At 26.9% G+C, this 13,417-nt stretch overlaps 1 protein-coding gene across 1 annotated transcript in view; it reads left to right on the top strand.

Annotated features, from left to right (window-relative positions):
* Positions 1–5,721: 5,721 nt before the first annotated feature.
* Gyg (glycogenin 1) overlaps positions 5,722–13,417 on the top strand; it is a 31,990-nt gene continuing 24,294 nt past the window's right edge. The window contains exon 1 of the mRNA XM_016050780.5: positions 5,722–6,282. Within this exon, the coding sequence (XP_015906266.1) occupies position 6,282 (1 nt within the window). The 5' untranslated portion in view covers positions 5,722–6,281. The remainder of the gene's footprint in view (positions 6,283–13,417) is intronic.

The following is a 13,417-nucleotide window of genomic DNA, read 5'->3' as shown; positions in this document are numbered from 1 at the left end:
TTTATATGGTCAATTTTTAAGACAATGCAACTTATATTAAAATTATAATTAGGAAAATTATTTGCAATTGTACTCAACCCCTGAAAGGTTCAAAAAAAAACTGTCATTAAGTGTTGATTTATATTGAGAAAAAACTCAATAAAAACTAGTGCATGAAAGACAAAGGCAGTTCCCCTCGACTAAAAGCTCTAAGGAGGCCCCAAAAAATTTTATGTTTTGTTGTAAATAAAACTTACTAAAATTATGCCAAACTTTGTGATTTATTAGAAAAATAATTAGATTAAAAAAAAATTACTTTCTTAACAAATTTCCTTTTAAATTTTCATGAACATTGAAGTGATAAGTTTGAACTCCGACCCGGGTTCCAATTATAGAGGTCGATTATAATAGAGCATAAACATCACAATGAGTTTTGTCCTTATAATGAAACCATGTGACTGTAGGGTGAAAGAGTATTTTCAATCTTCCGTTTCATCTTGCTATTTAAAAGAAATATATTAGATAATGAAATTTTAAAGCCAAAAATCTTAAAATAGGGTGGTTTATTGCGGCGCATTTAATTGCACTGAAAACTGTGTTAAAGGAAGACTTTATAAATTTCATAGATAAGTTAATTAATTACTTTTTGCAATTAAAATTGTTATATTTATTATATGAATGAACTTTTAGTATGTTCTTCGCTTCCTTAAAACATCATATTAATCCCGACTTTTTCATTTTATTCTTCTGTAGTCCAAATTTATGCCTATAAATCTGTCTTACAAGTAAATATGAAAAATAAGAATTCTAACCATAAATTAATGATTATATGCAATAATTCATTCTTAATATATAATTCATTTTAATTTCAGTGCTAAAATGTAGTACGTGAAGTTTTGATCACATAGCTCTTTCTAATGTTTTTTAAAGGAAAAAATTCTTCCATATACACTAATTATTTTCAAAAAAAGCAACACCATGAAGGAATTGTCAGAAGAGAATGAAATTTATTCCACATATTACTGATAGTGGTACAAAAAACAATCAAAATTTATATAAAAAATGAAAAAAATCATTGGAAATCAATATTTTATCTGACCGCCACGCTGAGCAATGAGAGCCTATACACAGAACCGAATAAATTCTGATTGTAATCGGGAACTGTATTCCATATGGCTTCTAATTGAAAATTCAGTCTTACTTTGTTCCCCACAGGTGAAAGCCTTGAGGTTTTTGTAGCCTAGCAATAAGGAGATCTTCGTTGCCTTTATAAGTACAAAACACAAATTTGCCAATAAGGGGAACTCATCTTAACTTCACCGAATGAGAGGGAGCACTTTAGAATGCAGGGCTGATTGTGCTCCGGAAAAAATCCGAATTTCCGGATTTTTCGCTAACAGTGATCCGGAGATCGAAGGTCCAGCTGTTAAAAAATCATTGATCACAGAAGTTTCCGGAAATCAAATTTTCAAAGGTGGAACTTAAAAACGCAGTTTAATTTATTTGTTTGTAAGGGAGAGCCAGAGAGATACTTTATAAGTATATATTCATGATTAATATTCATTTTTTATCAGTAAATAGTTGCTATAATCATAAACTCAAGAAAGAAAGACATATTTGTAAATTTTAATTATTTCTCCAGGTCATCATAGGTATGTGTAAATGGTACAGCTATGTGTAAAAATTTAAATTTATTTTAAGTAAACTAAGAAATATTGAGGAAAAGGAAGAAACCTTGTGTTTAAACTGTTTTTTTTTTTTTTTTTTTTTTTTTTTATATAAAAAAAAAACTCAAGAGAATTTCCGGAAATCTGACTTGGGCTCGCAACCACCCCTGAGAATGGGAACGAAGAGAGATGAGAAAATATAACATCAGGCTTGCTCTATTTGTTTTACAGCTCTATATATGGTGCCAACACAGACTTTGCTACACCACTAATAACAGAAACAAAATTACTTTAAAAAGAATAAAACAATTAGTTTTTAACTCTGTCTCTGAAAATACTTTGATGTTTAATTAGCAATAAAAGAACGTTAATTTTTTTTCCTTAATTAAAAATAAACTGCTATTTCGTTTACCTATTAATGCCTAGTCACATTTTTCTCGATGAAAATTCTTAAACGAAAACTTGTTTTATTTGAAGAAGTCGAAGAGATACAATACAAAAAGCTAAGAGAATCTACAATTATGTGAAATTTCAAGAATAAAGAAATTGTATTTTACCAAAATATTTTCGGTGTATAAAATTAATTAATAAAAAATTTGACAAAGTTAACGCTGTTCTTCTGTATTATATGCATTAATATTTAAGATATAAATTTTATCGAAATTTGAGCAATCATTGTTTAGGAACAGTTGTTAAATTTTTAGAATTAGTTTCATTCTCGGTTTTAATTTAAAGTAGCTTTTATTTATTTTTGTTTTCACCTAACTCAAATATTAAATTGCGAATTTCGATCTGTGTAAATTCGTGACAAGAAATCTGAAAATATGTAAATTAAGCTCTCTAAACTCTTCTTGGTCCTGGCTTTATTTCAAAAAATGCCTGTGGACAATGTTTTATTTGTATATTTTTAAAAATGTTCAGTGTGCAAAATAAAGATATCACCTTAAATAACACTTGCAGGAACGCTAAGGTTTTCGCAAACTAAGTGCCGATTTTATAATGTTTAAAAAACTTGACTTAAAATAGCCGTTTTAATTTGTGCTAACTATAAATTAAGTAGCTGAAATATACACAAAAATTTAATTTTTTCTGAATAAGCATAGCTTTCTTTCAAAGGATTTAAATTTTTGATGATCAAAATATAGGCTTGGAGAGCGGTCGAAAGTTTGGACCCTTATATGTTAATTTCATTTCTTGCGAATTTCTGCATAATTCGGAGAATTTTTAAAACCGAATCGAAATTTTTTTTCAGAGAATTATAAAATTTATTTATTTGAAGATAAAACCCTGCAAAAAATAATATTGATAAATTTTTAATATTTTATTTAATAGGGCCGGGAAAATATTGAATCATAATGTAGACAATTTCTTTACACTTTTATAAACTAAGTCATTTGAGTACAAAATTTTAAAGAAATCGGTTGAATTGTTTAATATATTTATAAGAATTCTGTTTCTCAAGAACTATTTTTTTCAATTTCGTTCTATTTTTGTATTTTATTGTTGTTTAAAATCCCATAGTTTGGCGTAAAAAAATTTATCCCTTGCAATCTAAAAATTTTTCGATCCTTATTAAATAAAATACGTTGTTTTACGTGAAATTATCTCTGAATAAATTAAATTTATAATAAAGTGCAAAATTCTTCGATTCGCTTAAAAGTGCCCGAGATATGGTTAAAATCTTCAATTTTGGTTGAAGAATTGATCATTTCGTTACGAGTTTACTAAGATGGAAAGAAATGCCAGCATTGATGACATATAAGATCTTAATAGGGCAGAAGAAAAAGATTTTCTAGAATTTAATGAAGAGGGAAAATTAGAAGGAAAACAAAGAGATCTGGAGATTTTGAAAAATTCTGTTTCACTTAAACAAATTTCCGATTGCTTTAGAATTTTATTATCAGTTAACAACAATAATTATTACAAATTGTTCCTCGAAAAGGGCACTAAGCTAAGTTCAACTTAGACAAAGTAGTCTGTACCATTTTTGAGTATTTCTATTCTTACAGAGAAATGATAAAAGAGCACTGAAAAACGGCCCAGAAAAAAAGTAACAAAATATAAAATAGAAAAAAACATGTGATGTAAAATTGAACCTGATTTAACTACATATTATTGTTATTGATTAAGGTGCCCAATTCGGTAAAAATCGGCATTTTGTGATTTTTTTTTTATTGTCTATATTTGAACTTTTGTTCATTACTTTTCTAAATCTCTTAAAAGTTTTGTTCTCTGATCTTTAAAACCGAAGAAATAGTTGTTTTTCCTCATATTTCAAAGGGATTTTCAGAGAAACTTTGATTTTGACAACTTCTCTTTACACTTACACGCAATAATAAAAAAATTTTACAGTTGAATTTTTCATATCGTACTGTGATTACGATAATCATATTTGTTCAGAGTAATCATATTTGTTCGTAGTTATACGAGATAATAGCTGCAATCGATAAGAAGGATTACCTTATTTATGCTACTTATTATGCATAAACAAGGCATAATTAATACTATTATGCCTTATTTATGCTAGTGTAAGAGCTTATTAAAATACCATACAATACCTACAAAATACCTTATAATATATATAAAAAAAAATACCTTATTTATGCCAATTAATTAATAATATAGCTATGAAATCAGACACAAATATCTACTCTGAAAAACACTTCTTAATAATTACTTCAAAAGTATTGAAAGTCTTGCGGAATTTTGTTTTTAATGTAAATTTGTAAATTTTTCTCCTTTTGTTTTTTACTTACAACTGTAAGCCTCATGCTATACTTTGTGGTGCATGAGGAGTTTTAAGTCGTTTAAATAAAATAAAAATAAAAAAAAAAATAATAATAATTACTTCTGAAAAATACTTTCTCTGAAATAATATTAAGTTCTTATTTCAATATGTTCTGGTGGGCAAAAGGCTAATATGTTCTGGAAAAAAATAAACATTTCGAAATTAAAATTGAAACACCTGAATAACTATTTAATGATTGGATTTTTTCGTACTAAGATGTAATGTATTTATGTTGTTCGATAGATCACCTTAATTTGAGCAGTTACGGAATCAGTCACAATTGTGTACTTCCCCTGAATTCTATATACCTTCTTCCCGAATGTACCTTCTTTGATATAATGTGGGGAAGTATCTGGAAATTATTGTCCCTCTATTACTTTTTACCCCCTCCCCCTCTGAAAATATTTAAACTAATTAAAAATAATTGTCTCATAATTATAAAATCGTTTATACAAGAGGTTTTTATGCAAGTTTTTTTTTTAATATTTATTATTATTGTTTTTGTATAATGATCGAAAAATTTAAGAATTTTAGAGTTCATTCATAAGTTATCCGTGGTTTTAAATGACTGAATTCAACATTTCTAAAAACATCAAAATCTGTTTGAAGGCTTGTTTAAATTGAGGAATTAAAAGAGCGATAATTAGTTTCATTAGGCAAACTGGTTTTGGTGTTTTCATCCCTCGTACCTCACTTGTGATTCGAGAGGTTTTGATATTGTTTTTATTTTTTCTTTACTTAAATATTAATTTGTGATCCTTAAAATTACAAACTCCCTGTATATTATACATTCATGATTTTTTTTTTCATCAGTAGCAAAAATGTATTAGAAATTAATGCAGCTATTACGCGAAAAAGTTTTTACTTATTACAATTTTATAGCGTTTTTGAGATTTAGTTTTAATATATATGTATTAATATTAAACATTATACTATTTCGTTTACTACTGTAATTAAAAAATAGTCTTGACAAATTGTTTTTTGTTGCTTTAAATTTATGAAAAAAATTTTAATATTTTAAAATTATTAAAAAGATTTTTTATGAGTCATCTTAATGAGCTGCTTTTCGCATTTTCATTTCCTACGTTCATAGAATATTCTCTGAAAACGGACAAAAACTACATTAATGTACAATAGTGAAATTTTCCAAGAAAAAATAATTTTTTTATTAATGTGGAGTTTGCATGTTTCAACTAGTTTTAGTAAAAAAAGCATAATAATTTGGAAAATGAAGACTGAGAAAGATACAGGCTTTCATTTTTTAAAAGCATGTGGCATTAGAATTTCATTCCCAATTTTCCACCTCAGCTGATAAGACGCCGATAAATTGACGTCATTACTACGATGAAGTTCCCGCGTTAACAGCAATGCAAGTACAAAATATATAATAGTAAAAATACGCGCATTTTATTTCGTAACACTACACGTTTTGATTATTCAAATTTAATCTACTTTTTTCTTCTTTTACGTATCACGTGGTTATCAGGAAAGTAACTTCTTACGTTTTGAATTGAAGGCGAAAGAGCAGACGATCTTAGAAAAACACGCAGAAGGCCGAGCTATTTTCAGTCTTGGAAAGTGATAGGGAATAAAAAAAAATACTCTTCATTCTCAAGTTCTTTTCTTGTGGGCGTTGTTCGCCAGATGTGAATTGGTGCATAAATCGAAAAGTTTCAAACTTATTTATCTTGTCTATTTGAAAGAAATAGCAAATTAATTTCAGTTCGTAGAATATTAAAGAAAGAACAATAAGTGACGTCACTGACACGTGACACAATTTATTTGCTGATTATCACTGGAAGGATTATAATTTGCTACTAGTGACAATAGAAGTCGAATTCTTCCGTAGTAAGTTTGTTTTCTTTCTTTTTTATTGAACAAATATTGCTGAATGTTTTTTTATTGTATGTTTCATCATAAAATTTAGTTTCTCTATACAATTACTTCCATTGGAATCGTAGAATGATATTCCTCAACACATTTTTATAGATCATGTTTGTTTGGAAGGGAAAAAATTATATTATTTTTTAGAAAAATTTATATTAAAATAAAGGATGAGCTCCCAGCCAAATTTGTCATATTAACTATATTTTTAAATCGGTTCTTTTATATTTGATTAGTATATCAGTTTAAAGAACATTTAAGTTCAAAAAATGAAAACATTTTATATAATTTTAAAGCTTAATAAAATGCCGAATAAAAAATTTATAATTTCTTAATATGGAATATATCATTCAACATATTTTGTATACATCTAAGCAGAGGGCAAATAAGTGTTAAATTAGGTCTATGCTCTAATCAAAATGTCAGACCTTAGCAAACCTATTAACTTTTCTAAAAAAAGTCTGGTGTTCACTGTGGCAGTTTAATTTTCCAAGTACTAATTTATAATGCACATATTAATTTAATTTTATTAAAGAAACATGTAACATTTTAACACCCAAATTGTTTATAAGATTTTTGATCATTGACAGTGATAATAAAATTAAAATTTTAAAAAATGTGAAACTTTAATTGAAGTATTTCTAAATAGCCTTTTTTACTGTACGAAGTTAATAAGGAAATAAATTCAAATACTACCATCTTGTAAATTCTTCTCTCTTTTTAATTTAAATTTTTTGTGGACGGGAAATATTATTGTGTAATTAACCGATTGGACGATAAAGGATCAAAATTTTGTTAGCTAAAACTGGATTTACTATATGAAGTAATGTAAATTTATTTTGTAGTAATATTTTGACTTATATTTATCAAGTATGGTCATATTTTATGTCCAATTTTGATGTTTGTTTTTTTTAAATCTCTTAAATGGAATTTTACAATATTTATTTATTATTAATTTTTTTACTGTCTTATATTTTCAAAAACTCATAAACATGGGAGGATTTCGGAATTTTCAAAGTTTTAGTAGGTGAAATACAAAATTTAGAAAGCTCCTAAAACTTCTTTTCACTATAAATTAAAAGACTCTACACGACTTTAAAAATATTTGTGAAGCTGATATGATGTTATAAAAGGCATAAAGGTTCTACAAGGCATTAAACATATTTACAAAAATTGAGCAAATTACTGAAAACTATAGATATAATAGTTATAATTAAGATTACCTCTCATTTGGATTAATATTTATTACATGGTTTTAGTAAATGCTTATATTTTATTTTTTAAATTTTTTATTCGAATCAGTATTTAAATACTGATAATTGAGAAAGAATATTTAGATAATGCAAGAGTATTTCGTGTATTTATCTGCTTGGTATTATGCTTTCACCTGTATAAATGTACATTTTAATCGATCGATAGATTAAAAATCACTTATATTTGTTTGAATGTCAAATTAGTTTTGATAACTATTATTGCTAGATTGTATTTATTTTATTAATTGTGTAATGTTTATTTTTAATTTTTGGTTTCATATATATATATATATATATATATATATATATATATATATATATATATATATATATATATATATATATATATATTGCATTAATATTGCAGTTAAATTTATTTATTTTTATAAATTGAAAAATTATGATAACATTGTAAGACATATTGTAGGTAGGGAGAAGGATTACCGTTGTGCTAAAGTTTAAAGGATTAAAAAAAAGTGCTAAATGTAGAAAATACTTATAAATAAAAGTTTAGTAGATAGTAGCGAAAGTTGTCCTTGGGGGCCATGGCAGCTCAGGGGATAGAGCGTTCGCCTTCCACTGGTGTAAACCTTGTTCGATTCCCAGCGATGAGTCGATGCGACCCCAGTGCCGACGTAAAATATCCTCAATGGTTGGCAGATATGGGTTAGTCCCCTTATCGTCAGGCCATGGAGGTTTTCGTGGTTTTCCTCTCCAAGCAACGCAAATGGGGGTTAGTTCTATCAAAACGCTCCCCGCGATGGCAAACTTTCTCCCTATACTTGATCTCGCCATTTTTCAAAAACCATTTTCTACTCCCCGTTTTTTAAATTTATTCTCCCTTAGGCCGGTGGTAACTGTTACTTTTGCCCAATATCATCTACAATTTTTACTTTTAGAGGCGAAAGACTTGGAGGCCTGTTCTCGGAGCAGGTGACGAAAAATTTTAGTGATAATTTTCATCATCCTGTTGCATTAATTTCGATAAAACTTTAATCTCTGATTGAACAGAGCTGAGAAATCAGTGACTTCACCATAAAATGCTAATTCAGAAATTGTTAATTTTCATTGATCAACAATTTTTTATGAACAATCGGAGCGATATATTTTATTCTTTTAGATTCGATAACGATTTTTTTTTTGTATTACAATACAATTTATAAAAGAATGAATATGACAAATATATTTTTCGTAATATTCGAAAGGACAACTAAAATTTATTCCGGTTTGCCCCAAAATAGGAAAATTATATTATGGTAAAACTTTTAAAACTATTTGTATAATTGTAGACGTTTTCGATTTGAATACTCACCACTAGTTGTCTTTAAATTTGGCATTCTTTCAACTTCCTCAATAGTTACGTAACTGATTTATTTTCCGACCTACTTTTTTTTTATATTTGAGTTTGCAAAATTTTTCTACACACTATTTGTAATTCTCTTCTACTAAGAATTATTCCAGAAAATATTCCCTAAATTACCTGTAAAAAAACTTCATTTGCTTCAGCCGCCTATAAATGGCAAATATTTATACATTTCTGAATTATTAATACATTTTTGAAGTAAATGAAGTTTTTAATCGGGTAACGTCTGCTTCAGTTTCTTGGAATTATTTATAAATCCTTCCCTAATATATTTCCATTAATTATTTAAAATAACCGGCATTATTAAAAAAAAAATTTGACTGAAGATTTTTTTTTTTTAGAATTACTTCTCAAAATTTTTTAATATATTTTTAAAGGAGATCATTTCTATGACTAACTTTTAAAGTAAAAGTTGAAGTTAAGAGTTAAAGAAAAAAAAAAAAATTCTTTTTACTGACTCAAACGATTTGTTTCCCAAAAGAAACAAAATGATAAATATTTTTTTCCTTCAAAGTAAACGGATTTTTTTTGCTGACTGAAATTATTTGCCCACCCCCCTTCAGAAAGAAGCGGTAAATATACCTTTTAACGTTATTTAGTACGTTTATTTTAACAAACATAACATTGTATATAAAACAGGTAGCAATGATTTCTTTGAAATTCTTCCAGAAGCATTTATTCCTTGAACTCCTTTCTCGGTATTTCTGCAACAAAAAAATATTATTTCTGTTTAAAAAAAAAATTTAAAAATCAATTCAAATAGTTCTAGCCATGCTCGAAAGAAAAATGACTTGTAATTACAGATAACATAAAAAGTAATTTGCTTTTTTTATGTCTTTAGTTTTGATATATTAAAAAAAACGATTTTAATATTATTCTGCAAGCATTTTAACTAAATTTAAACTAGTTTAAAATGAATTTAACAAATGTATGAAGTTTTAAAGTCCTTTAAATTTTATATGTTTTGTATTTTAAAAAAATTGCATCATGCATAATTTTTTAGTACAAAAATATATTAAATACGTGATTTACTAGATTTTTGTTTCTCATACTTTTTTTTTTCAAAGTCTCTTGATTTACAAAATTGAACTAACTGATATTGTAAGATGCTATGCATTTCACATCAGTAGCGTTCTAGACCAGAGTTACATAAAATTTTTATTTATTTTCATTTTTGGATTAAATTTTGAGAAGTAAAGCTTTAAAAAAGTATTATTTTAATCGCGTTAATCTATTTCTTTGTACTATTATTTACTAATTTTACTACATACTCATAACATTCGCAAACATTTCAACAGACAGTTAGTTTTTACTTTAATTTTTTTTTTGTTTCTAAATGTATAGTTATTTGTTTTCCTGCAACAGGGTTATTAATTCTTTTAAAATCTTTATCTTAACAAATAAAATTTTTATTTGAAATTTCTAAATAGATGAGGTTCTAAAATTTTTTTTTGCAATTTAAAATTAAATGTGTTTCAAATAATTCAATTTATGATTAAAAAAAGCTAAATTATTTACCAATAATTTAATTTAGCAAATTATATTAAAATATATAATTTTATTTTGTTAAGTCACCTGCGGAGCCACTAAATATAAAAATAATTGTATTCCTTTTACAAGCTCTCGCTTCTCAGTTTCCCGTTGACCCCATTTTCATTAATTAAATAAAATTCAATTATCCAAAAAATTAATCTTAAAATACTTGACTGAAATGTTTAACAAAGCTACAAAGGTAACATAACGTGAACGTATTATGAATAAAATTACGTTTTAATCCAATAGAATAGTCACTTTATGGTGCTACAAATTAAATAAATTTTATGCCACTGACGTGAAAGGTCTAATTTTATTATAAAGTTATACAGTGAAAAAAAAAGTGTTTAGATCCATACATGGTTTGAACAATAACTCCTATACTCATATATCCAAAAGTACTTGGAGCCAGAATCCAGATCTATTTGGAATAATCGAAATATTGATTAAACTCATTGTTTAATCTTTTTTTCATCAATAAACTCTGAAAATAGAGGATTCTTTTTTAATTTTGAGACTGCTTTTTGACATGATCAAAAACCTGTCGAAATATGTAATAAATTGGCAAAATACGTCGAAAACTGTCAAAAACCTGGGGCAAGTTTCTTTTTTGAAATTGGAGACATTTTATTAGATACTAAATCATACAGAATACTTGCATTTCATACTATATGATTTATATCTATTATATGTGACATATTTATTACATATTATATTATAAAAAATGTACCCAAAATCATTGAAATTACTAATTGACTTTTCTAATGGTATTCTTAATACTTTAAGGCCCATATTATAACAATTTGGTTTATACGAGTATTATTGGTAATAACTATGAGTTGTTAATCATATCAATTTAAATAATGATTTTAATTCTTTTATGGCGAAATTTTATATGATTTTTTAGATTAAGTTGAATTAAAGAGTTCGTCAATATCTGATAACTATTTTCTGATCTCAACGTTTTTTTTTTATTCTCAATATTTGTTGTTATTAATTGCATTCAGGGAAGCAGAATATGTCTGACCGTGCGAATAAAGCTTTTTAGAAAATATAGACAGCCTTGGGGGAAATTTTTGGTCTAAAACAATTCCTTCAAAACTTTTTGTTAAAATTGTCACTTTTGCAAAAAAACATTTCTTATTCAAAAAACACATGTCAATTTGTGTATTTATTAATTTAAGTTCCTTAATTTTAATTCATTAAATTATTACTATTTCAATATATTTTGACTCTAACGACGTAAGAAAATTGAACGCTTTGAGCTCAATAAATGTAACTAACTATTTTTGCTTCTCTAGTTCTATTTAAAAATGTGAGGAAGTTAAAAAGTAAGCCGTCTCATCAACTTCCTCAGCTTCATTTGGCAAGGTGTGATAAAAATCTTGTTGGGGTCATGCAGATGCTTCCTCGTGTTAAACAAATGCACTTCTGTCAATTACGTGTTAAAGAATAGGTTTTGAATTTCTATTATGCAGAAGAGAATGCTTATGTATTTTATCATACTTAATGAGTCATTTTATTTAAGCAAGCTGTTAACGCTATTTTTTTTATTTCGTTTGTATTTTGCTTTCGTGTTTGACGATGGAATATTGCAATTAAGATTTCTTCTCGATTAGTTAGAGCAGTAATTCCCAAATGGTGTTCTGTGGAACTCTAGGGTATCGTGGAAGAGACTATTTTTAAAGTTTTTTTTTTTATCCTTTTTGAAATCTTGTACTATATTTAGATTCTATGACAGTGGGGAACCAATTTTTTTCGATTTACACTAGCTGAGATTTTTTAACAAATCTGATATAGGTTTTCCCTCCCCAAAATATACTAAAATGACATTTTTAGTATATTTTTATCGAAATATACAAGTTTAAAAACGTTATGTGTATAAGAAGAGGCTAAAAAAATGTCATTTTAAAAAATCTAGCTGTAGTAGCGAAACTAATTTCAGATTTAAAATTACCACATCCGAATTAGGCAATATAAATATGAGTATAAATGTAACAAAAAAGTTATTCCCCAGTATAAACTATTATTAATTTATTATTTAGATCGACTTTACAAGATTGAAATAAAATTCTAATGAAAGCGAATCGGAATATTTTTTTTATATAATTATGAAAATGGCATGCAATCGTGCAAATTGCAATAGTGTTTAACATTGCGCTTTTCAAATCATTACTCTGTTTAATTAAATATAAAAAGTCTAAAAGCCAAAATAAAGTACCGTCATGTGGGGCTACTTTGTGCAAATTCGAATTTGGCACTTTTCAAGTGCTGCTATTCAGTATTATGTTTTTTTCACGTTAAAAATGTGTGGAATTTGTAGATAGAAGTCTCCACTATTACTACAAACATTTTTTCGAATTTTAAAACAATCTCTGAGTGTGTTTTGTTAATCCAATGTCAACAACTTTCCGAAAACGTCGGTTGTCGAAAAGTGTACGTGGAAACTTTACCTGTGAAATGCAAAGACGTTAATAAAACAATTGTCGTAAGTGCAAAATTTTTTATTTATTAATAAACAATTATATCATGTTAGGGTTAAAAAAATTAGAAAATTAATAACAAATAAACGGAAAATGAAAAAAAAATGCACCGTGGGGCTACTTCGTGCAAAGTTTCATTCGTTTTTTTTTTCGACAGAAAAATTGTTAGACGTTATAAAAAAAAATACCTGGAGCGAGAAATTATCGCGATTACACTTTAGAAAGGCTGCAACAATGTTTGCAAGCAGTTGCTGGTGGTATGTCGATTGCAGAAGCTTCTCGGAAGTACAAAATCCACAGAAATACTGTCTCTAATAAAATTCACAAGAATCACGTGAAAAGTGATGGTAAACTATTTTTCTTCTACAAAGATTTTTCTAATGAATTAATCAAAAGATTTAGCAAATAAAAATATATTTTATAGGACATTAGGTGATTTTGACAGAAACTGAAGAGCAAGTTCTGTC

This window comes from Parasteatoda tepidariorum, chromosome 4 (genome assembly GCF_982258835.1).
Source record: "Parasteatoda tepidariorum strain Cologne lab strain chromosome 4, Ptep-v5.0, whole genome shotgun sequence".
Lineage (NCBI taxonomy): Eukaryota > Metazoa > Arthropoda > Arachnida > Araneae > Theridiidae > Parasteatoda > Parasteatoda tepidariorum.
This window is presented reverse-complemented; position numbering and strand designations above follow the sequence as displayed.